The 25,682-nt window shown below is 39.3% G+C and overlaps 1 protein-coding gene across 15 annotated transcripts in view; it reads right to left on the bottom strand.

Moving 5' to 3' along the window:
• The window catches only part of AKAP13 (A-kinase anchoring protein 13), a 346,588-nt gene that overhangs the window by 132,555 nt on the left and 188,351 nt on the right, over positions 1-25,682 (bottom strand). For all 15 annotated transcript variants that reach the window (XM_059058814.2, XM_059058815.2, XM_059058817.2 and 12 more), the window contains one exon: positions 23,722-23,855. In XM_059058814.2, coding sequence (XP_058914797.1) covers positions 23,722-23,855 — 134 coding nt within the window. The remainder of the gene's footprint in view (positions 1-23,721; positions 23,856-25,682) is intronic.

Raw genomic sequence — 25,682 nt, 5'->3', positions numbered from 1 at the left:
CCATAGTATAAAAAACAAAAACAAAGAAATATTTTCACACAGAATGTCCTTGATGAAGCTGTAAACATTATTAATATCATTCAATTTCAAGCTTTAGATACTCATTTTTTGATACTCTGTGTGACAAATGGGAAGTAGACATAAAATACTTCTGTCATGGAGGTATTACGGCTGTCTTGAGGAAAATCACCTGTGCAATTGTTTTAAGTTGTGAGCCGATGCAGACACTTTTGTCATGGAACAACATTTTTATTCGAAAGAAAGACTGGCAAATGAAGCATGGCGCTTCAGCACTTGCGTGTTTTCCTGAAAATGAACAAAGTGAACCTGTTTCTCAAAAGAAGCAACTGGCAGTATTTATTGCTGAGGATAAAATTCAGACTTTCAAGGGAAAATGCGATTTTTGAAAACCTGTATCTGACACTGTGAACTTGCCAATTTACTAATACCTAAAGACATTTCAGATGAGATTGGTGGTGATACTACCAAACGTGATTTTCTGATTTGTAGAATGAAATGTTCAACATTTGGAAGAGTTGTATTATTCAGTGAATCAACATTTCCCAAATGACCAATGCATGATGCTAGAAAATCATGCATGAATAAAAAAAATCCATTCAAAGTACAAGATAGACCAAGTGGCTTTTAATGTGCTAGAGTGCAGAAAGTTCAGTGATATGATTTCAGATTCCACACTACAGATAACTTTTAAGAACTTACCATTTGTCAATTCTCATCTAGTATCAAAGAAGAATAGCACAATTATCTGAGAAAACTATTAAAATATTCCTCTCTTTTCAAGCATATATCTGTGTTAGGCTGGATTTTCCCTGTTGCAACAGTCTGAATGAATAAGAGATATGAGAATCTGTTTTCTACTGAGCCAGAAGTAAAACAATGTCACTCTTCTAATTTTGTTTTTGTTTTGGAAAAGTTATTTTTCATGAAAATATGCTCTTTATGTTAACAAGTAGTGGGTTTACTATTGTTACTGTGAATGAATTACATATTTTTAATGTATCAGCTTTAATTTCTAATATGGTAAATAACTGAAGATATAACTCATATAAACAAAATTTCTTTGGAATGCTCAATAGCAGAAAGAGATTAGTGGTAAGGAAACCAATGAGTCCAGGTGAGAGAAGATGAATATCTAACCCAGAAGTTTGAAGTGATAAGTTCAATTTGACTGAAAAAAATTTTTTTGATTTGTGCTAAGAGGAAGGAATCTGGGATGAAAGCTTTCTAGCTTACGAGACTGTATGCAGTCTTTAGCAAGTGGTGTTGGGAAAGGTGGACAGCCACATGTAAATCAATCAAGTTAGAACACACCCTCACATTACACACAAAAATACACTCAAAATGGCTTAAAGACTTAAATACAAGACATGACTCCATAAAACTCCTATAAGAGAACACAGGCAAAACATTCTCTTGACATAAATCGTACCAATGGTTTCTCAGGTCAGTCTCCCAAGGCAATAGAAATGAAAGCAAAAATAAACAAATGGGACCTAATCAAACTTAGAAGTTTTTGTACAGCAAAGGAAACCATAAACAAAATGAAAAGACAACCTATGGATTGAGAGAAAATATTTGCAAATGATGCAACTGACAAGGGCTTAATTTCCAAAATATACAAACAGCTCATACAACTCAACAAAAAAACAAACAACCCAATCAAAAATTGGGCAGAAGACCTGAACAGACATTTCTCCAAAGAAGACATACAGATGGCCAACAGGCACATGAAAAGATGCTCAACATCACTAATTATTAGAGAAATGCAAATCAAAACTATAATGAGGTACCATCTTACACTGGTCAGAATGGCTATTATTAATCTACAAATAACAAATGCTGGAGAGGGTGTGGAGAAAAGGGAATCCTCCTACACTGATGGTGGGAATATACACTAGGGCAGCCACTATGGAAAACAGTATGGAGGCTCCTCAGAAAACTAAAAATAAAGTTGTCATATGATCCAGCAATCCCACTCCTGGGCATGTATACGGACAAAACTGTACTTCGAAAAGATACATGCACCTCTATGTTCATAGCAGCACTATTCACAATAGCCAAGACATGGAAACAACCTAAATATTCATCAAAAGATGAATAAACAAGATCTCACACACACACATACAATGGAATACTAACTACTTGGCCATAAAAAAGAACGAAATAAATGCCATTCACAGCAACATGGATGGACTTCAGGATTATAATACTAAGTGATGTAACTCAGAAAGGGAACAACAAACTTCACATGATATCATTTATATGCGGAATTTAAAATAAAACAAATGAACTCATCTGTGAAACAGAAATAGACTCACAGACACAGAGAACAGACCTCTGGTTGCTGGGGTGTGGGGGAGGGGTGGACTGGGAGGTTGGGGTTTCATAGCAGATACGAGCTATTACACATAGAAGAGGTAAACAACAAGGTCCCACTGTACAGCACAGGGAACTGTATTCAATACCCTGGGATAAACCACAATGGAAAACAAAACGGAAAAGAATTGTATATATATGTATAACTGAATCACTTTGCTGTACAGCAGAAATTAACACAACATTGTAAATCAACTACACTTCAATAAAATAAATTTTTTAAAAAAGAAAGAAAAATAGAGAGAGACTGCATGAAAGCCAGTGCCTTCAGTTTTATATATGTGAAGCGAGGTCCAAACTATTTCCTAATATTCTCAATAAGGCTGATGAATTAAGAGTAACTACAGCAGGAATGAAAAGCAGAGATGGTTTTCTGAAGAGCAAAGAAAATTCTTTAGGAAAAGACTGTTTCCATGGTCTATGTGTGAATGAATTTAGCTGAAAGGCACTTTCTCATAGACCACATGGACGACTGTGTCTCATTCCATTTTTGAAAGACTGAGGCAAATGACCAAGAGGTAAACTGACATGAGTAACTCTTTCATCCAAGTTTCTGGACTGCTAGTAGGATCAGTGCCTGCTGATGTACATCCTTATTACACAACAGTCAAATGATAGCCATAATGATACTCTTGAGCCATCAAGAAGAGGATAAATTTTGTTCAATATTTAAGAAGCAAGTCAAATACATAGGTATCTTAGAAATATACTACAGCAAAGACTTCCAAATGGAAGCACCAGCACTTAAGGCTTTACCTCCAGCTATCTGAAAACTCTGCAATTTCAAAAAGATTCACTTGTCAAAGCCTGCACAGAGTAGAAATGTTTCAATCTAATTATGCGATGGCTCTTCACTCCTGGGGCAGGTAATATGAGGAACCACAAGGCACAATTCTAAGGAATGGAAGTTAAAGACACGGTCGAAGACGTCATATATTTTTCTCTCCCTGCCAGAGCTGAGTTCTCTCTGCTACTCCCTCTGGTCATCAGAGCATATATGCATTTGGGGGATGCGGGGTGGGGGGCGGGGGGGAAGTTATATCCCTTTAAAAGGCCACCTTGTTAAAATGTTTAAAAATGTAAAATCAATGACAAGCATTTGTCAAGTGTCTTACTACTATTTCTTTATTAAAAAGAAGTTCCTAAAGAAACATTTGTTTTGTGAAAACAAGTGCCAATATTTAAAGTCCTGTCTATTACTTTAAAGATGGCCCAGCGGTGCCTCTGCTTAGCAACAGCTGTTGAAATTTCCTGAGTAACTGTGTACATCTAAAAGTTAGAACCTTGCTCTTAAAAATATTTTGACAATTTCCACTTTCTACTTATTTAGATTTGTGCAATTATCTCCCTCCATTAGACTAAGTTAATTGGTTAAGTGGTAAAATCCTTTTCAGAAGAGAAATCAGCCAGCCCTCCTTTTTTTAATATCTCATTTTATAATCTCATCTTCCCCAGTCTATGCTGGGGTGATAAATTATAAGAACTTATACGAACAACTGCTAGAAGAATGAGACAACCTGGGTCTTTTCACAGCTGTTGCCGTTCCAGGCCTTTAGAGCTTGGTCAGTTGCGGATGCTGTAAGGAGGCTTATGTTTTGTTACCCTTCTGCTTTCTCAACCCCCACATTAAAGCTCTCCTTCATCCTCCCTTTCCTTTCTGCTACCTCCCTCCTTTCTGCTCCATGTTCCCACTAACCAGCCTTACGGAGGAAGGATCAAGGCAACTTTTCACATTAGTCGCTTTCAGGGCACCTTCATGTTTGTCCACTAATAAGTGGCTGGAATTAGGTAACCCATGGGGACTCTAAGTCTAAAAATAATAATAATAATAACAAGATTGAGTCAAAACAATCACAACACAAGCATCACTTTCTGGAACTGGAATGAAAAAACTGACTCCCTATTTTAAGGCCAGCAAGGCTGTCAACAGGGGAAAATCTCCTGAGTGAGACATTTCAGAACTCCATTTCATGCCTGATGTTATAATGCCACCAAAAGTGAACAGAAGGGACACTGGTACGTATAGGCCTAAACAAGAGATGATTCTTGAAAGGGCATGCATTATCTTGTTTTTACTTAAACGAAGAGCCATGCCAAGAGATAGACATGTGGCAATAAAGGTCCCCATGGGGAATAAAACAAAGATGAGAAAACTAAGCATTATTAGGCGCTGATGAGCTTTCCACCCCCAGCCCTCACTGGCCCCAGGGACAGCTGAAACAGGAGCTCCCAGTATGACACCAAAACCAAAGTGAGTAGGTAGAGATATATGGTCACTATGACACTGAGCAGCAGATGTCAATCATCTGTATTCAGCATTTCCAGCATTTCCTAAGAACCTCTACTGGCTTTATTGAGCCTGGGGGGCTATGCAGGTGGAGTGCGCCAATGACAAACTCTTTCTCAAAGCCTACAGGACACAGTCTTTCGACTTATAAAGCAAACCTCAGAGCATTGTCCATATTATGTGCCAATCTTGAAACAGCATTTCTGATCACAGCTTGCAAGGTGGGTTCAGCTGCAATAGCAAATGTATTAAAGTCCCACGTCAAGAAAGCCAGGATTTAAATCCTCTTCCTGGGTCAAGGAGCAAAGAATAGTCTCAGGTAAGGAGAAAAACAATTCAATGAGCATGATGTGAAGTAGACACAGCATTAATGAGGGAGGAGGACCAGAGCTCTATTTTCTTCCTCTAGATCATCCCATTAGGGAAATCTAATGACTCCTAGGAAGGAACACAGCCTACTGCGTTGTGGACAATGGTGATAGAGACAGGAACTGTTCCATGGCAAAACAATCACAACACAAGCATCACTTTCTGGAACTGGAATGAAAAGACTGGCTCCCTATTTTAAGGCCAGCAAGGCTGTCAACAGGGGAAAATCCCCTGGGTGAGACATTTCAGAACTCCACTTAATGCCTGATGTTATAATGCCACCAAAAGTGAACAGAAGGGACACTGGTATATATAGGCCTAAACAAGAGATGATTCCTTCCCTAAGTTCCCATGACTCAGATGCCAACTAGTGGTTCATTCCTTTATCTCTCCTAACAGAGCTTCTTGAGGGATGGGATGTATCTTACTCACTTAACCCATCATGCACCCTCAGTTTCTATTATAATGTTCAACACACAAAACAGTAGGTGTCTGCAAATTAAAGGCTTGATTTAGTTTTGGAAATGCACAACAGTAAGTAAGTCCTGTAGGAAGGGAATACATTCTAACAGTATCGTTTACCACTGGAATCTTTTGTTATAAACGTTTAAAAGTAAGGAACTCATGCATGGATATATATGTGCTCTCTCCATGCTTCCCCTGCTGACAAGTCAGTCTGTGGCTTCCCACAATCCCTGGCCTCACAGGGGTGGAATGAGACAAAAATCTCCTGAGTCTCTTGGAATGGATGTCCCGTTGCCCACAAAGTGGAGGTCACACACTGCACGGATTCTGGGGCTTCTTGTCATACATCCCCCTCCAGACTGGTCCAGGCCCTGGTCCAATCTCAAGAGGCCTGTAGCTGAGGCAGTGGCCCTGGCTCTTCTTTTGCCACCTCTGCCACTAGCCCAGCATGGGAGGGAGAGGCCCGATGCCAACCCACTGCAACCCACTGCAACCCCTAGACCCCTCTGCCTAAAAGGAGCTTGGCTTGTAGATGATTCAATGGGGAAATGAATACAATAGAATTTGGGGTGGCAAAATGAGGAGGGCTGGCAAAGAAATGAATCGATGATGCCAGAAACACAAGAGCCCACAAGCACATTTCCATAAGTTATTATTTTCATAGAAACAGAAAGATGAAGGGCACTGGAAAGGGGATCCTCCTCCCTTTCTGCTTTTCCCAGGGATGCTGGGTTATCTCCCCTAGGGGAGGACAAGGCGAGCACAAGGCTCTTCCCTGTCTCATGCCATTCGTCTACGTGGCACGGCCAGGAAGCATCATTAAACCCACCTGTAGTCCTGACGGACTCACAAGGGCTCATCTGGAACCAAAGACCTCCTGCCTTGGTAAGTAACAAATTGCATTAAATTACAGGGAAGGCAACCCAGGACAAGCACACATCAAAATCAAGCTGCCATTATCTGGAAAGCAAAAAGCAACAAGAGGTGAGACTCTTACATCTGTCCAGATTGCCCTGCACTGTGATCGGCATGAGGCCCCACCACAGGCCCCCAAGAATCCACGTGAGATGGCAATTTGCTGCAGGCAGCACTGCAGAGCCGACCAGGCAGCAGATGCCTGCAGCACAGGACTCAGTGTGCAGATTCAGCTGTGCCCTTCCCATGACTTCTCTCTACGTATGGGGATGGCGTGAGGATTTCGTAAAACAGAAGAGGGTCACTCATCAGGAGAGGTGGTCCTATTTAAGTATTTCCCCAGCAGAGGAAGCACAGGCCTGGAGAGGTTTGCAGGGTGCCTCAGCTTACGGTGGGACACTAAGGAGATGACTTCAGTGAGATGAGGTGATCTCTCCAGTAGAGGTGGGCAGGCAGGGAGAGGCTGGCCCACAGCAAGGATCCAGAGTTTGGGGTCCTGGGCCTGGCTCTGTGCTAACCAGCTGCGCAAAGAAGGGCAGGCCCTTTGAGCACTGGAGCACTCTGGGTATAGACTGCAAACTATAGGGTATAGACTGCATGACAGAGACTACAATTGCTGCCCTACACTAAGATTCTATAACAAGAACAACTTGTTCTGGAAGATTTTGACTTCCTGTAGTTGCAGAATCTGGATTACAAACAGAAAAGACCTTTTTTTAAAATTTAAAAAAAATTTTTTTAACATCTTTATTGGAGTATAATTGCTTTACAATGGTGTGTTAGTTTCTGCTTTATAACACAGTGAATCAGCTACACATATACATATATGCCCATATCTCTTCCCTCTTGCATCTCCCTCCCTAACACCCTCCCTATCCCACCCCTCTAGGTGGTCACAAATCATGGAGCTGATCTCCCTGTTCTATGGGGCTGCTTCCCACTAGCTATCTGTTTTACGTTTGGTCATGTATAATGTATGTCCATGCCACTCTCTCACTTTGTCCCAGCTTACCCTTCCCCCTCCCCATGTCCTCAAGTCCATTCTCTAGTAGGTCTGCATCTTTATTCCTGTCTTGCTCCTAGGTTCTTCATGACCATTTTTTAAAATTCCATATATATGTGTTAGCATATGGTATTTGTTTTTCTCTTTCTGACTTACTTCATTCTGTATGACAATCTCTAGTTCCATCCACCTCACTACAAATAACTCAGTTTCGTTCCTTTTTATGGCTGAGTACTATTCCATTGTATATATGTGCCACATCTTCTTTATCCATTCACCTGTTGATGGACACTTAGGTTGCTTCCATGTCCTGGCTATTGTAAATAGAGCTGCAATGAACATTTTGGTACATGACTCTTTTTGAATTATGGTTTTCTCAGGATATATGCCCAGTAGTGGGATTGCTGGGTCATATGGTAGTTCTATTTGTAGTTTTTTAAGGAACCTCCATACTGTTCTCCATAGTGGCTGTATCAATTTACATTCCCACCCACAGTGCAAGAGGGTTCCCTTTTCTCCACATCCTCTCCAGCATTTACTGTTCGTAGATTTTTTGATGATGGCCATTCTAACTGCTGTGAGATGATATCTCATTGTAGTTTTGATTTGCATTTCTCTAATGATTAATGATGTTGAGCATTCTTTCATGTGTTTGCTGGCAATCTGCATATTTTCTTTGGAGAAATGTCTACATAGGTCTTCTGCCCATTTTTGGTTTGGGTTGTGTGGTTTTTTGATATTAAGCTGCATGAGCTGCTTGTAAATTTTGGAGATTAATCCTTTGTCAGTTGCTTCATTTGCAAATATTTTCTCCCATTGTGAGGGTTGTCTTTACCTCTTGTTTATGGTTTCCTTTGCTGTGCAAAAGCTTTTAAGTTTCATTAGGTCCCATTTTTTTGTTTGTGTTTTTATTTCCCTTTCTCTAGGAGGTGGGTCAAAGAGGATCTTGCTGTCATTTATGTCACAGAGTGTTCTGCCTATATTTTCCGCTAAGCGTTTGAAGGTGTCTGACCTTACATTTAGGTCTTTAATCCATTTTGAGTTTATTTTTGTGTATGGTGTTAGGGAGTGTTCTAATTTCATTCTTTTACATGTAGCTGTCCAGTTTCCCAGCACCACTTATTGAAGAGGCTGTCTTTTCTCCACTGTATATTCTTGCCCCCTTTATCAAAGATAAGGTGACCATATGTGTATGGGCTTATCTCTGGGCTTTCTATCCTGTTCCACTGATCTGTATTTCTGTTTCTGTGCCAGTACCATACTGTCTTCATTACTGTAGCTTTGTAGTATAGTCTGAAGTCAGGGAGCCTGATTCCTCCAGCTCCATTTTTCTTTCTCAAGATTGCTTTGGCTATTCAGGGTCTTTTGTGTCTCCATACAAGACTGTGAAATTTTTTTGTTCTAGTTCTGTGAAAAATGCGAGTGGAAATTTGAAAGGTATTGCATTGAATCTGTAGATTGCTTTGGGTAGTAGTCATTTTCACAATGTTGATTCTTCCAATCCAAGAACATGGTATATCTCTCCATCTATTTGTATCATCTTTAATTGATTTCATCAGTGTCTTATAGTTTTCTACATACAGGTCTTTTGTCTCCTTAGGTAGGTTTATTCCTAGATATTTTATTCTTTTTGTTGCAATGGTAAATGGGAGTGTTTTCTTAATTTCACTTTCAGATTTTTCATCATTAGTATAGAGGAATGCAAGAGATTTCTGTGCATTAATTTTGTATCCTACTTTACCAAATTTATTGATTAGCTCTAGTAGTTTTCTGGTAGCATCTCTAGGATTCTCTATGTATAGTATCATGTCATCTGCAAACAGTGAAAGCTTTACTTCTTTTCCAATTTGGATTCCTTTTACTTCTTTTTCTTCTCTGATTGCTATGGCTAAAACTTCCAAAACTATGTTGAATAATAGTGGTGAGAGTGGGCAACCTTGTCTTGTTCCTGATCTTAGTGGAAGTGGTTTCAGTTTTTCACCACAGAGGACGATGTTGGCTGTGGGTCTGTCATATATGGCCTTTATTATGTTGAGGAAAGTTCCCTGTGTGCCTACTTTCTGGAGGGTTTTTATCATAAATGGGTGTTGAATTTTGTCAAAAGCTTCCTCTGCATCTATTAAGATGATCATACGGTTTTTCTCCTTCAATTTGTTAATATGATGTATCACGTTCATTGATTTGCATATATTGAAAAATCCTTGCATTCCTGGGATAAACCCCACTTGCTCATAGTGTACGATCCTTTTAATGTGCTGTTGGATTCTGTTTGCTAGTATTTTGTTGAGGATTTTTGCATCTATGTTCATCAGTGATACTGGTCTGTAATTTTCTTTCTTTGTGACATCTTTGTCTGGTTTGGTATCAGAGTGATGGTGGCCTCATACAATGAGTTTGGGCGTGTTCCTCCCTCTGCTATATTTTGGAAGAGTTTGAGAAGGATAAGTATTAGCTCTTCTCTGAATGTTTGATAGAATTCGCCGTGAAGCCCTCTGGTCCTGGGCTTTTGTTTGTTGGAAGATTTTAATCACAGTTTCAATTTCAGTGATTGTGATTGGTCTGTTCATATTTTCTGTTTCTTCCTGGTTCAGTCTTGGAAGGTTGTGCATTTCTAAGAATTTGTCCATTTCTTCCAGGTTGTCCATTTTATTGGCATAGAGTTGCTTGTAGTAATCTCTCATGATCCTTTTTATTTCTGCAGTGTCAATTGTTACTTCTCATTTTTCATTTCTAATTCTACTGATTTGGGTCTTCTCCCTTTTTTTCTTGATGAGTCTGGCTAACGGTTTATCAGTTTTGTTTATCTTCTCAAAGAACCAGCCTTTAGTTTTATTGATCTTTGCTATCATTTCCTTCATTTCTTTTTCATTTATTTCTGATCTGATCTTTCTCATTTGTTTCCTTCTGCTAACTTTGGGGGGTTTTTGTTCTTTTTTATCTAATTGCTTTAGGTGTAAGGTTAGGTTGTTTAACTGAGATGTTTCTTGTTTCTTGTTTCTTAAGGTAGAATTGTATTGCTATAAACTTCCCTCTTAGAACTGCTTTTGCTGCATCCCATAAGCTTTGGATCATTATGTTTTGTCATTTGTTTCTAGGTATTTTTTTATTTCCTCTTTGATTTCTTCAGTGATCTCTTGGTTATTAAGTACTGTGTTGTTTAGCCTCCATGTGTTTGTATTTCTTACAGATTTTTTCCTGTAATTGATATCTAGTCTCATAGCGTTGTGGTCGGGAAAGATAGCTGATACGATATCAATTTTGTTAAATTCACCAAGCCTTGATTTTTGACCCAAGATATCATCTATCCTGGATAATGTTCCATGCGTACTTGAGAAGAATGTATATTCTGTTGTTTATGGACAGAATGTCCTATAAATATCAATTAAGTCCATCTTGTTTAATGTATCATTTCAAGCTTGTGTTTCCTTATTTATTTTCATTTTGGATGATCTGTCCATTGGTCAAAATGCGGTGTTAAAGTCCCCTACTATGATTGTGTTACTGTCGATTTCCCCTTTTCTGGCTGTTAGCATTTGCCTTATGTATTGAGTTGCTCCTATGCTGGATGCATAAATATTTACAATTGTTATATCTTCTTCTCCTTGGATTAATCCCTTGATCATTATGTAGTGTCCTTCTTTGTCTCTCTCTTGTAATAGTCTTTGTTTTAAAGTCTATTCTGTCTGATACGAGAGTTGCTACTCCAGCTTTCTTTTGATTTCCATTTGCATCTAGTATCTTTTTCCATCCCCTCATTTTCAGTCTGTACGTGTCCCTAGGTCTGAAGTGGGTCTCTTGTAGACAGCATATATACGGGTCTTGTTTTTGTATCCAACCAGTCTTTGTCTTTTGGTTGGAGCATTTAATCCATTTACATTTAAGGTAATTATCGATATGTATGTTCCTATTACCATTTTCTTAATTGTTTTGGGTTTATTATTGTAGGTCTTTTCCTTCTCTTGTGTTTCCTGCCTAGAGAAGTTCCTTTAGCATTTGTTGTAAAGCTGGTTGGGAGGTGCTGAATTCTCTTAGCTTTTGCTTGTCCAGAAAGGTTTTAATTTCTCCATCAAATCTGAATGAGATCCTTGCTGGGTAGAGTAATCTTGGTTGTAGGTTTTTCTCCTTCATCCCTTTAAATATGTCCTGCCACTCCCTTCTGCTTGCAGAGTTTCTGCTGAAAGATCAGCTGTTAACCTTATGGGGATTCCCTTATGCGTTATTTGTTGTTTTTCCCTTGCTGCTTTTAATATTTGTTCTTTGTACTTAATTTTTGATAGTTTGATTAATATGTGTCTTGGAGTGTTTCTCCTTGGATTTATCCTGTATGGGACTCTCTGTGCTTCCTGGACTTAATTAACTATTTCCTTTCCTAACTATTTCCTTAGGGAAGTTTTCAACTATAATCTCTTCAAATATTTTCTCAGTCCCTTTCTTTTTCTCTTCTTCTTCTGGGACCCCTATAATTCAAATGTTGGTGCGTTTAATGTTGTCCCAGAGATCTCTGAGACTGTCCTCAATTCTTTTCATTCTTTTTTCTTTATTCTGCTCTGTGGCAGTTATTTCCACTATTTTATCTTCTAGGTCACTTATCCGTTCTTCTGCCTCAGTTATTCTGCTATTGATCCCTTCTAGAGAATTTTTAATTTCATTTATTTTGCTGTTCATCACTGTTTGTTTGCTCTTTAGTCCTTCTAGGTCCTTGTTAAATGTTTCTTGTATTTTCTCCATTCTATTTCCAAGATTTTGGATCATCTTTAATGTCATTATTCTGAATTATTTTTCAGGTAGACTGCCTATTTCCTCTTCATTTGTTAGGTCTGGTGGGTTTTTGCCTTGCTCCTTCATCTGCTGTGTGTTTCTCTGTCTTCTCATTTCGCTTAACTCACTGTGTTAGGGGTCTCCTTTTCACAGGCTGCACGTTCGTAGTTTCCATTGTTTTTGGTGTCTGCCCCCATTGGCTAAGGTTGGTTCAGTGGGTTGTGTAGGTTTCCTGGTGGAGGGTACTAGTGCCTTTGTTCTGGTGGATGAGGCTGGATCTTGTCTTTCTGGTGGGCAGGTCCATGTCTGGTGGTGTGTTTGGGGGTTTCTGTGGCCTTATTATGATTTTAGGCAGCCTCTGTGCTAACGGATGGTGTTGTGTTCCTATCCTGATGGTTGTTTGGCATGGGGTGTCCAGCACTGTAGCTTGCTGGTCGTTGAGTGAAGCTGGGTCTTGGCGTTGAGATGGAGTTCTCTGGGAGATTTTCGCCATTTGATATTACGTGGAGCTGGGATGTCTCTTGTGGACCAGTGTCCTAAACTTGGCTCTCCCACCTTAGTGGCACAGCCCTGACGGCTGGGTGGATCACCAAGAGCCTGTCCTCCACATGGCTTTTGCGCCATCCTAGTCTCGAAGCTCCCGCCCCTGTTCCTCAGGCTGGGACCGCATGGGAGCAGAAAAGACCTTTAAATGGTCCCACTACAAATCTTATGATCCCATTCTATTTCTGCAAACAAACCAAATGGGTGGCGAGGTATCTCCAACTTAAGTACATTTTTCTACTGGTCTTTCTTCAAGGAGACTCCGAGCAAGAAACTAAGTCATACTTTTTCACTATTTATCCCCCTCTCCATTTTTTTTTTTTTTTTTTTTTTTTTTTTTTTTTTTTTTACTACTGCTTTACTACTACTACTTTTTTTTAATACTGCTTCAGGAAAGGGGTAGAGCAAAATTTCCCAGATGCTGTGATGCTCGAAAAGTATCTCATGTTCTATGTAGTAGAAGAAACACACACACGTGTATGTATACAGTAGGCCCCCTCATCTGAGGTTTTATTTTCCATGATTTCAGTTACCTGTGCTCAACCATAGTCAGAAAATATTAAATGTAAAATTCCAGAAGTAAACAATTCATATGTTTTTAGTTGTGCACCATTCTGTGTAGCCTGATGTAATCTCACACCATCCCGCTCTGCCCCACCTGGGACATGAGTCATTCCTTTGTTTGGCGTATCCTGCCCATTAGTCACTTAGTAGCTGTTTTGGTTATCAGACTGACTATGTCAGTACACAGTGTGGTGTTCAACTAACCCTTATTTTATTTAATAATGGTCCCAAAGCACAAGAGTAGTGATGCTGGCATTTTGGATCTACCACAGATGTAAAGTGCATCTTTTAAGTGAAAGATGAAAGTTCTAGACTTAATAGGGAAGGGGGGAAAAATCGAATGCTGAGATTGGTTGCTAAGATCTATGGTAAGGATGAATTTTCTGTGAAATTGCGAAGAAGCATAAAGAAAACAGTGCTATTTTTACCATAGCACCTCAAACTGCAAAAATTATGGGCACCGTGCGTGCTTAGTTAAGATAGAAAAGACATTACAGATTTAAGGTATTCTGAGAGAGACATCACATTCATGTAACTTGTATTACAGTATAGTTATAACTGTTCCATTTTATTATTGTTGTTGTTAATCTCTTACTGTGTCTAATTCATAAATTAAACTTTTTCACAGGTATGTATTTATATGGAAAAACATAGTCTATATAGGATTTGGCACTATCCAAGGTTTCAGGCGTCTACAGGGGTCTGGGAACACATGCCCCATGCATGGATAAGGGGGGACTACTGTATAACTCACATGAATGAAAGTTCCAAGTCAAATTTAGACATTCAACTAAACACTTTCCACAGTGTCCGCTTTGGGGAGCTATACACTTAATCTAATTATTCCTGTTATAAGTAGTTCAAACTGTTCCAGAAATCATCTTCTGCAACTATCTTCAATAGAAATCCAGGAACCAAACACAAAAAATCTATTTCATTCTTATACTTCGGTTCGGCCCCAAATTCCAACTGCATAATGACTAGGCTTTCGAAACTCTTAAATATGGATCAATTCTGATGACTCAGGACAGAATGCCAACTGCTGCACAGATAAGGAAGATCAATATAATAAATATTTGGCTTACTGTGACTTCTGAGTAAGGCTTAAACTCAAGATATTTTAATTGTGCTCCTAAGAGTATTATCTGTTCTGAACTTTATGGAAAGTATATCTTCATCATCAACTAACTTTCTATTGAAGACTACACACGTGGCAATGATTTAAGACCATGTCACAATTCTTCAGTTCCATAAGGAGGGATGGGGCTTTGGGGGTTCTCAGAATGGAAGCAAAATGGCTATATCACTGCATGAAAGAGGCAAGGAGGAAATGTAGATTTATACTGGCTGAATGGAAATATTTCAACAGAGGTACTACTCTTTTTAATTCCTACATGGCTCACATATTACCAAATACTTCCATTCTTTATGCTTCTTTTGGTAAATGTTACTTTTCAGTTTCCTAAACTGAAATTGGGGTGTTTCTGGCAATTCTTGGATCCTTGAAGGGCCAACTACATTGTGAAAGCAATAAAGAACTATAAAGCTGGAGAGCACATCAAAGGCTCCCTGAACCTATCCCTACTTTCTAATGAATATTTATACCACATGTGTTACAACAAGGCTATCACCAAGGAAACATCACTACATTTCAGACAAGCACTTCTCAGGAAGAACTCATCTCTCTGTGAACTTCTAGAGCACCTTAAAGGCACCTATGGCACATCTCACATACTGAAGCCACAGATTGTGATTATGCCTGTATGTGCTTTCTTTATTTAACTAAACTGGGGACAAAGACAATATCTAACCTCTTTTTTACTTCCCTACATATTCGATGCAATACCTTGAGAGAGAAAGGCATTCATTTAAAGTTTACTAAACGAATGAATAAAAGAAATCAAAGCCACAGACTACATCATGAAGTTGAACAGCCTATTAGGCCCCAAATATCAGAAATCAGTACCTCTGAAACCTTTTCTGGATAAACAATTCCATATACAGCGTGCACCTCTACTCTTATGGTGGCCAACCAGCAAGGCATCTTCTTAAAATACGCAATCAAAATCTGAGAAATCTATAAGTGTCCCAATTATGTGCATCACTGAGAAAGACCTAAGCCTTTCTCCACAGATCAAATGATATTTTTCTTTTAGTTTTTCTACTATGGAAGTTTCTTCTCTTTAGAGGGGAAAACAAGTAGCCATAAAGTCATGTTTATGTCAGTAAGATGAACATAGAACTTGGGATCAGAAGCAATACACTAGTTTATCTGAGAGGTCGCCCAGTGGGGGGCCCGCCCTTCCAAGCCTACTGGCAGAAATAAGTTACACCCAAGCCTGAGTTTCTGACACGGAATGCACATATCTTCACCCCCACAAAAGACAATCCTCCTTTAAAATGAAACTTGGGAAGCCACTTGAGGTAAACATCGTTAAAAATAATACACCATTCCTTAGAAACGCCCCTCCTCCCAGGGGGTATATAGGAAGGAACCTAGGAGAATTTACCATTTATCTAGCTGAAATGTATCTATTCATGAGCCATCCTGAGTTTGCCTATACATTTTAACACTTACCAGACTGTATCTTATTGGTTTAGTAATTGTCTCTTCCCACTGGAATATGAATTTGAATGTAGAGACAGGCTTATTTTCATTTCAGCATTTCTAAGGTCTAGCACAGAGTTCAAGAACATTTGTTGAATGAGGTACTGAATAAATCAGTGCACCCTCACAGTAAACACAAACTGACATGGTAATTTAATTAAGTAACATTATGGCCTGATACAGTTGGTAACTTCTTCCAAGATCACTTTAACCATCACCTATTTAAAATCATTCATCCATAGAGTCTTAAGAGTGGGTCTGATAATTCTGAGTTAGTTTAAAATGAGATTATAGAGTTACATCCTACTGCTTATAAAACATCTAGCACATGGTGGACACTATACTAACTCTAGTTAGTACAAATAACTCTTGAAGTTGGCATCATTATCCCAAATTTATAGATGAGGAAACTGAGCCTCTAAACAAATGGATCAAAGTGGCAGATCAAGGGCCAGAATTGGGATTAAAACCGTGGTTTACTGGGCTCCATAATCTTTCCACTGTGCTTGGCTACTAACCTTGGCTGTCAATATAATGAGATAAGAATGAACAAAAGTGAGATGAGGAGTGTAACAAATGGGCCAAAAGAGTGATAAGAATCACATTTGGTTCTTTTGTCCCAAGAGGCGGAAAAAAGAAAAGGCACACACGCCTCCTCCAAAATGCACATATGACCTATGAGTAAGCAGTTCTATGAGAGAAAGAAGTGGATTATTAATCAAAGTAAGACTGCAGAGCAAAACACCCTGGAAAATGTTCAAAGAAAAAGTGATCAGTAAGAACTGAACATTCAAGAAAGTGTGATTTTAAAAAGTCCTTTGCGGTTGGCCCTTTTACTCCAATACAGTAAGATATACACCCCAACATTCATGAACTTTTTCTTATCATTTTAGAATCACACACTGGTTAAAAATTAAGAACCTGAAGAAACATTAGAGATTACCTAACCGTTATACAAGTGGGAAAATGGAGATCAGAGAAATTAAATAATTTCCTCAAGGTCACTGGAAAATGTATAGCTATATACAATGGTATACTACTACTCAGCCATAAAAAAGAATGGATTTTTGCCATTTGCAGTAATATGGATGAACTTGGAAGGTATTACGCTAAGTGAAGTAAGTCCAACAGAGAAAGACAAATACTGTATGATATCGCTTATACATGGAATCTAAGAAAATAAAACAAACTAGTGAATGTAACAAAACAGAAAGAGACTCACAGATAAAAAGAACAAACTAGTGGTCACCAGGGGGTAGAAAGAAGGAGGGAAGGGCAAGATAGGGTCAGGGGATTAAGAGGGACAAACTACTATGTATAAAATAAATAAGTTACAAGGATATATTATACAACAGAGGGAATATAGCCAATATTTTTCAGTAATTATAAATGGAACATAACCTTTAAAAATTGTGAATCACTGCTAAACAGCTGAAACATATAATATTGTACATCATCTGTACATCAGTTTTTTAAAAAAAGGAAAAAATGTATAGTTAGATCATTAAATTATACTCTTACATATATTATTTACAGATATTTTTACATTAAGGATGTAGTTTTTCCACTTACGGCTTTATGATCTGGGGTTCTTTAAGGCACTTCTTTTTTGCAACTATCTTCTCTAGAAGCACACTTGGAGAATTTCTTGTTGACCCCATTTCAGAAGAGACATCCAGAGTATCTCCAAAAATTCTGTATGAAAAAGCTGAGGAGTATGTTTCCCTGTGACTGAAGCTAGCTCTAGATTTGGACCCAAAAAGGATAATTGGCAGCAGGCGGTGGGTGCAGTGCTAGTTCTCTTACATGCCAAATATACGCAGAGAAGACTTACTGGCGACATGAAGAGGCCACTTTGCTTTTTTTAAAAGACCTTTTTAAAAACTGAAAACTGTTAAATAAGAGGGTAAGATGTGTGAGTCATTTTGAATATCAGTGCCACAACCAGTCCAGTTAGTTACCAGATAGCCTGAGAGCTGCCATATTTTCCTACGGTAGGTGTGCATGAAGGGTATGAAAAGCCACACAAAACGAAAACTTTTTTGAAGAGATTCCTGGACTAGGGATGGAAATGCAAGCTCGCCCCCTTGAGACAAGAGGAAGGAAACACAGAACATAATCAAACTACAGGGAGAATTCAAGATTTTAACCAGAAATAGTCCAACACTGCCCTTACCACAACCTTGAAGAAACAAATATTAATACTGTTGTAAAAATAACTAAGAATGGAAATTCAGTTAATTTAATGTTTGGCTGTGTCGATTTTTGTTTTTTAAGAAATTTATTTATTTGTTTATTTTTGTCAGCGTTGGGTCCTCGTTGCTGCACGTGGGCTTTCTCTAGCTGCGGCGAGCGGGGACTACTCTTCATTGGGGTGCGCAGGCTTCTCATTGCAGTGGCTTCTCTTGTTGTGGAGCATGGGCTCTAGGTGCTTGGGCTTCAGTAGTTGTGGTTCGCGGGCTCTAGAGCACAGGCTCAGTAGTTGTGGCGCACAGGCTTAGCTGCTCCGCGGCATGTGGGATCTTCCCAGACCAGGGCTCCAACCCGTGTCCCCTGCATTGGCAGGCGGATTCTTAACCACTGTGCCACCAGGGAAGCCCTGTGTAGTTATTTTTTTTTTTTTAAAGGGAGCATGGTTCTGACTGGGGAGTGTGTGTTAAATGAAGAGTAGACTTTCCCAGTAACCTAACACTCAACATATGGGATTTTACAGTTGTGCTTGAACATATTTGTTCTCGAGTGTTTGGCTGCTAGGACCATAGGCATCCTGACAAGATATACCTGGCTTGCTGAATTAACTCTTCCATATGGCTAATGAGCTTCTGCAATGATCATTTGGAAAAGGAATTATTACAGAAATACCTTAATGAACAGATCCCCCAGGGAAGCAAGCTCCTTCCTAATGAACTTGGCCACATGTTGAAAAGATTCACAGAGGACATGGAGTATGCTGGTTTGCAGCACTGTGGCAGGGAAGTAGGAGTCAGAATTCCTTCCTGGCCACCATGGAGCATATTCTCAAGGTGAAAGGTCCCAGAAGGCTTTCTGTTCTGGACTCAAGTATTGAATGTCACCTCTACACCCAGTCATATCATTCTTTAGCAAATAAATGGCAGGTTTGGAAAATCTTAGTAATTGTACATCAAAAGCAAACTCTCTGGACAAATACCATCTTGATGGTACTTAGCTACAGCTAAACAAATTATAGTAAGAACATGAGACTTATTTTAAAGTGAATCAGCTTAGATCCTAAAACAGCCAAAGGAATTTCTCCAACTATCACTGAAAGCATGAGGGTATAATGCAATGGTTTTAGAATTTTAGGGTATGTATGCATCATGCAGGGGTACTTGTTTAAAATGCAAAAACCCATCCAAGTGAACTGAATTCCCCAGAAGTATACCCTCAGGATGACTTTTCTGGAAACCACAGTGTAGCAGAAATATTACGGACAGAGAAATGAGGTTCTAGTCTAGAATACAGAATTAACTAGTTGTAAAATGAGGCAAGTTGCTTAACTTTCCAGAAACCATTTTTTCCCTCCTATAAAGCAAAGGTATTAGACTTCAGATAATCTTTAAGCTTCAAATTCTAAAGGTCTCAGAAGTAAAACAAGCACCATGTCTCCCAACTTAAATTAACATTTGATGTTATTCCTGAAGCTTTTATAACAATGTTCAAGAAGCAGAACCTGAGGCTTGATTGTTTTAGGAACCACCATATGCCACTGGTTACTTACATGAGTAAAAAGGATACTGGAATCTAAAGTTATAAAACTAATTAATAATAATATTGCTAAGTGGTACTTATTGCATGTCAGGCTCTAAGTACTTGATATATATTAACTCACTGAGGGGAAAAAAAGAGGACTACAAAAGGTAATCTGAGAACCTTGAAACCAGGAATGTATATAAGAAGGGACAATGTTGAATATTAAATTGTAACTAGTATTAAGGCTTTGGCAATACTTAATAACAACCATGACTATAAAATGCTGATAAAATGACTAATGGGAATGGACCATATTGTGTATAAAACCTGGCCTCTGGGGCTTCCCTGGTGGCGCAGTGGTTGAGAGTCCGCCTGCCGATGCAGGGGACACGGGTTCGTGCCCCGGTCCGGGAGGATCCCACATGCCGCGGAGCGGCTGGGCCCGTGAGCCATGGCCGCTGAGCCTGCGCGTCCGGAGCCTGTGCTCCGCAACGGGAGAGGCCACAACAGTGAGAGGCCCACATACCACCAAAAAAAAAAAAAAAAAAAACCTGGCCTCTGGAATTGTAGAACAATTTTCGATTCAGTGAAGACATATCTGTTAGGACCACGAATCATGTATTGAGACACCCGTAGCATTTAACACATACATGCGTTTTCTCTGAGGATATAAGCAAGCACTATTCTTGATACTGCCTAATTCCTTTATGAACCTATGCTCTAGGTTTTCAAGACAGCGGCAAAGCATAAGATACAGTTTTTTCCCATTTTACATTTGGAAGAGGATGATTCAGTGAAACAATGAGTCAATGAAGCAATGACTGGCTTATTCCCAAGGCCAACAAAGAGACTGGGCATGTGTCTGAAAGATTGAATTAAATAATGCTAAACAAATGCCACTCCACCCTTGACTACAATCACAAGCTCAAGTAACCCTTTTCAGACTGCAAACCCAGACTCCAGAAGGTTAAGGTTAGAAGACGAATAGAGTAAGGAAGCTGAGCCCTGGAGAGACTAAGTCAAAAAGCAAATTCAGGAGAAACACAGAATCGGAACTCTCCACCTTCCTACAGTGCAGTTTAATAATCAGAGCTTTCACAGCAAGCTGAAACAATTTAGCAAAGAAAAAAATTCCACTTGCTTTCTCTTTCTTTTCATCCACTGAAGCACTCTAGGCCAGGAGCCCACAAACTACCACCACTAGGCCACCGCTTGTTTTTGTACAGCCTGTAAAAAAAAACCCTAAGAGTAGGTTCTACATTTTTTAATGATTGAAAAAAATTCAAAGAAGAATATTTCAAAATATTAAATTACTTCATGAAATGAAATTCAAATTTCTATGAAGTTTTATTGGAACACAGTCACACTCTTGTTTACATGCAGCCTGTGGCTGCTTTCACACTATAACATCAAAGTTGATTAGTTGTTACAGAAACTGTATGTCCCACATACCCTAAAATATTTACTCTCTGTCCTTTACCAAAAACGTTTGGGAACTTCTCAATGAATATAACATGTGAAAAGTTAAATGGGAAAAGAGAGAAAATGGGGCATTGGAAAGATCAAATTGTGTGTCCATGCTTTCTCCTTTCAATCCATAGCAAGTAAGGCAAGGCTGGCAGAGCAACAGGGAGGGGGAGGTCAGTGGTCAGATTTCACGTCACTTTAAGAATGCCGTGAACACAAAACCCCCCACTGTGTAAACCTGAAAATCTTCACGAACTAAAAATTCCATTAACGTATGCTTTCTCTGATTACGCTAAGTGAAGGCAGATACAAAGCACAGATAACCCCTAGCAACAGACAATCCCTAGCAAAAGACAAATTACATGGTTCTCACATACTGATGCTCTTTAGAATATACCCACAGTCACAGCACCTGGGGTTAAGAGTCAGGGAGGAAAGCACCCCACTGGGCAAGTCCTAGGTTAGAACCAAACTACAAGGTCCCATTCTAGCAGGCTCTGACCTTGAGCTAGCCATGTGACTCTCTGAGGGTGTAATTCTTTTATCTGTAAAATGAGGCTTGATGACCAACCAGAGGAATATTACCTCTCTCAACTCCTAAAACTGGAGGAAAAATGAGAAGAGGAAAGAGACGAGGAGAGGAGGAACTTTCTTTTAAAAAAACAGTGTTTTGTTTTCTTTTTTATAATAGTCAAGATACAGTCAGGACAGAGATATCCTCATGGGAAAGCAAAAGGTCTATGGCCAAGCATCAGGCTGCACTCAAGGACACTAATTAGCGGGCTTCCCTGGTGGCGCAGTGGTTGAGAGTCCGCCTGCCGATGCAGGGGACACGGGTTCATGCCCCGGTCCGGGAAGATCCCACATGCCGCGGAGCGGCTGGGCCCGTGAACCATGGCCGCTGAGCTTGCGCATCCGGAGCCTGTGCTCCACAACGGGAGAGGCCACAACAGTGAGAGGCCCGCGTACCGCAAAAAAATAAATAAATTAATAAATTTTAAAAAAAGGACACTAATTAGCAAGACTTCAGATGGAAGACTAAGAAACAGAGGCATTTGAATTCAAGGATGTGAGTTGGTTCCTTTCCTTTTTTAGGGGCTCCTGGAAACAAAGACACATGTACCCATGCAGGGTGTGTTCTCTTTTCTTTCCCCAGGGGCAAAAGCAACATTTGTCTGTATAATGCCTGCTGTACGAGTAGCCACCCAGGCATTAGTCATGAATACTATCTGTAATAAGGGGTGGGTGAAAACAGTCAGCACCTCCCTACCACTGTACTCCAATAAAATGAAGCTTGTTTATCACAGTCCATACACTTGAAACAGTCTGGGAGGGTATAGTTCTGTTTATGTACTGGGGTAACTTTCTGAAAAATTACTTAGCCCTCTGAAGAGCAAACACAGTGCACCCTCAAGTCTAGACAAGGAAGGCTCATTTTCCGATGGGCAATATGATTTAGGCCAGTAACTCGATTTTTCAGCTTCCAAAAGGTGTTCATTTTTTAAAAACAAGTGTGGAATCTAAAGCTTAGAACCGTGTTTCTCTCAACAAGTTTAAGTTCTCTGTTTTACAAGTTAATAGCTTTAAACAAGAAGAACAATAATCTCAAGACCCTGAAGAAAACCATTTTTGAAAACTTAGTAAGTATTAAATATAAAATTACCATATGGGTCAGCACACCCATTACTAAGTATATGAAAACATATGTCCACACAAACTTACACACAAATGTTCACAGCAGTTATTATTCACAATAGCGAAAAAGTAGAAACCATTCAAATGCACAACATGTGGTATATAACCATACAACAGGATATTATTACTTGGCAATAAAAAGAAATGAAACACTGACCGATGTTACAACATGGATGAACCTTGAAACATTACACTAAGTGAAAGAAACCAGTCACCAAGGCCACATATTCTATAATTTCATTTATATGAAGTTCCGGAATGGGCAAACCCATAGAGACAGAAAGATTAGTGACTGTTAGCTGAGGGGTGTGGGAGTGAACTGCTAATGAACATGGGGTTTCTTTTCAGCATGATGACAACGTTACAAAATTAGACGGTGGTAACAGTTTTAAGACTTTGTAAATATGTAAATATATTAAAAACTACTAAAATGCGCACTTTACTTGAATGAGTGAATTTTACGGTTATGTGAACTATGTCTCAATAGAGCTATTATGAAAATCTAGTGAACCTTTTTTTCCATCATTAAAAATGACATACTTCATATTTTAGTCAGTATTGTGCTTTAAGTTAAAATCTCATTTTTGCTATCAGTTTCTATATAAAGAAAGAAGAGTCAGGTTTAAGAAGGGTTAATAGATCCCTTTTTCTGGTAATTCCCATCTTGTGACATGTTAAAACTCATGACAAATTGGAAAGTCTTGTGCTCACAGGAAAAGCATTTTTCATTATAATCTCCAAGGGATCCCTGCAGGAGGGTCCATTCTAAAACTATGCTATGCAAAAGCTTCACTGCAACATGTCCACATTTATATATGAGGGAACAAGGGAGAAAGGGAAAAAAATCCTACTGTGAATCAAAAAAAAATCCCCCAAGCAAGTCCATAAATCAGACACAGCAGAGCAGGCTAAACACACTTTGTGCTCATACAGACTTACCGCCTGGGTCTTCGGGCCTTGTTTCACCTCCGGCGTAGAAGCTATGTTTCCTACAGCCACCTCTTCAGAAACTGAACTCTCCTTGGTATTACTCAGAAAATCCACTTCATCTTGAGCTTTCGTGTCTGGCATTTCTGAAGAGAACAAGGTGGTTACAAAGTACATTTGAAAAATTGATTCCTGGGCCTTACTGTTTACACAACATGCTCCAGGTTTCATGTGTTTTGTTTGCCTTTCCCTTTGTGTTAAATAGAAAGTATTATTCTGGAGCTGGTGTCATTTCTGACCCTGTGCTGAACTAGTCCCTCATCACCTGGTTATATGGTTTTCTCCAGCTTCTGTGTGGGTCTGTAGCTAAGGTAAGATCCAGTTCAATGTCCACTGAACTTCCATCTTCACTACTGACTTTTTCATGACAATTTGATGAGTGTGGTGCTGACGTGCACATGGAAAAGAAAACTGACAAGCTTTAAGGGAACAGATTAATAGCTAAAGCTAGTAGTCCATCCTGACCATTATCAAAGAGGCAAGAGATGTATCTGTACAGGACAAAAAGGAAAGAGCTACTGAGAATGAGATAAAGCTTTAAGAGTCTTTCTTTAAAAACATACTACACACACTCACCTACCCATCACAGCAATTGTGAACTATTCTTAATAAATCAGTTTTTGTTTTAACTTTTATTTCTTCCCAAACCAAAACACACTATCAACAGCAATTCCTTTTCTGAAGAAAAAGTTTTTTTATGTTTTCTTTAGAATTATGCTCAACAGACCAAACAGTAGTGGTTTTTGTTACATGACTACCAACCATATGGTCAAGCTAATACAGGAAGGAAGTGGTAAAATGATGCCTGAGGCAAATTTAGGCTTCGACACTTCTTTAAAGGGGACTGATGGTTGAACAGTCAAAATTCACCTTGATAATCCAAATACAAATGGAACTACCATCTCGATTTCATTTGGAAAATTTTCTGTGGTTGTTATTAATCTAGTCACACTACTATTCTGGCAGAGAAAAATGTTCCCTACACCAGAGGGCACAGAGGCTTCTTTCACCAAAGAATAAATTATATTATATTGTATTATGTATTTTATAATTATATAAATAAAATATATTAAGATTTTCTTCTAATAGCACACTGTGAGAATGTATACCTTTATACACTGTGACATATAAAGGTCTACTTTAGATTTAGGGAAGTGACGTTCCTATAAATGAACAGTTGTAAGTCTCCATTCTTTGCCCTAATATTTTAATTACATAAACTTACTAGCAATTAAAAAAATGGGCAGGGCTTCCCCTGTGGCGCAGTGGTTGAGAATTCGCCTGCCGATGCAGGGGACATGGGTTCGTGCCCCAGTCCGGGAAGATCCCACATGCTGCGGAGCGGCTGGGCCCATGAGCCATGGCTCGTGAGCCTGTGCGTCCGGAGCCTGTGCTCCGCAACGGGAGAGGCCACAGCAGTGAGAGGCCCGAGTACCGCAAAAAAAAAAAAAAGGGCAAACACGTTTCCTTGCCCAAAGAACCAAAATCTTTCTTACATTTCATAAAACGTGATTAAAGTTAAAAAAAAAAAAAAAGTGACTAAGCAACCCCCTTAGAAGTATTCCTTGATCAAAACGTTTCTGAGTAAGATAGGGTTGTTTTTTGTTTTTTTTGAAGGGGGGCTGTTGATGATTTTTATTTTATTTATTTGGGGATGTGATTTCTGACACATCCTTACTATCCTACATCCATCAACTGAAAATACGTATCTTGGCAAGTAGCAACCAGTCACAGTGGTAAACAGAGATTAGTGAGACCTGTGGGGTGTTGGCAGCCTCCTCAGGACTGGCCTGGCTCAGTTACGCACAACTAACTTCCCAAAGCACTGCGGCCAATCCTCCTGATGGGTAAAGGGGCCACATCCCCTCGCTCTAACTGGAAGTTTTGTGTTTTCCTCATCTCAATTTCTATTT

Source organism: Kogia breviceps, chromosome 3, assembly GCF_026419965.1.
Source record: "Kogia breviceps isolate mKogBre1 chromosome 3, mKogBre1 haplotype 1, whole genome shotgun sequence".
NCBI classification, from domain to species: Eukaryota; Metazoa; Chordata; class Mammalia; order Artiodactyla; family Physeteridae; genus Kogia; species Kogia breviceps.
The sequence above is the reverse complement of the archived record's forward strand: the minus strand, read 5'-3'. Positions and strand labels throughout refer to the sequence as shown.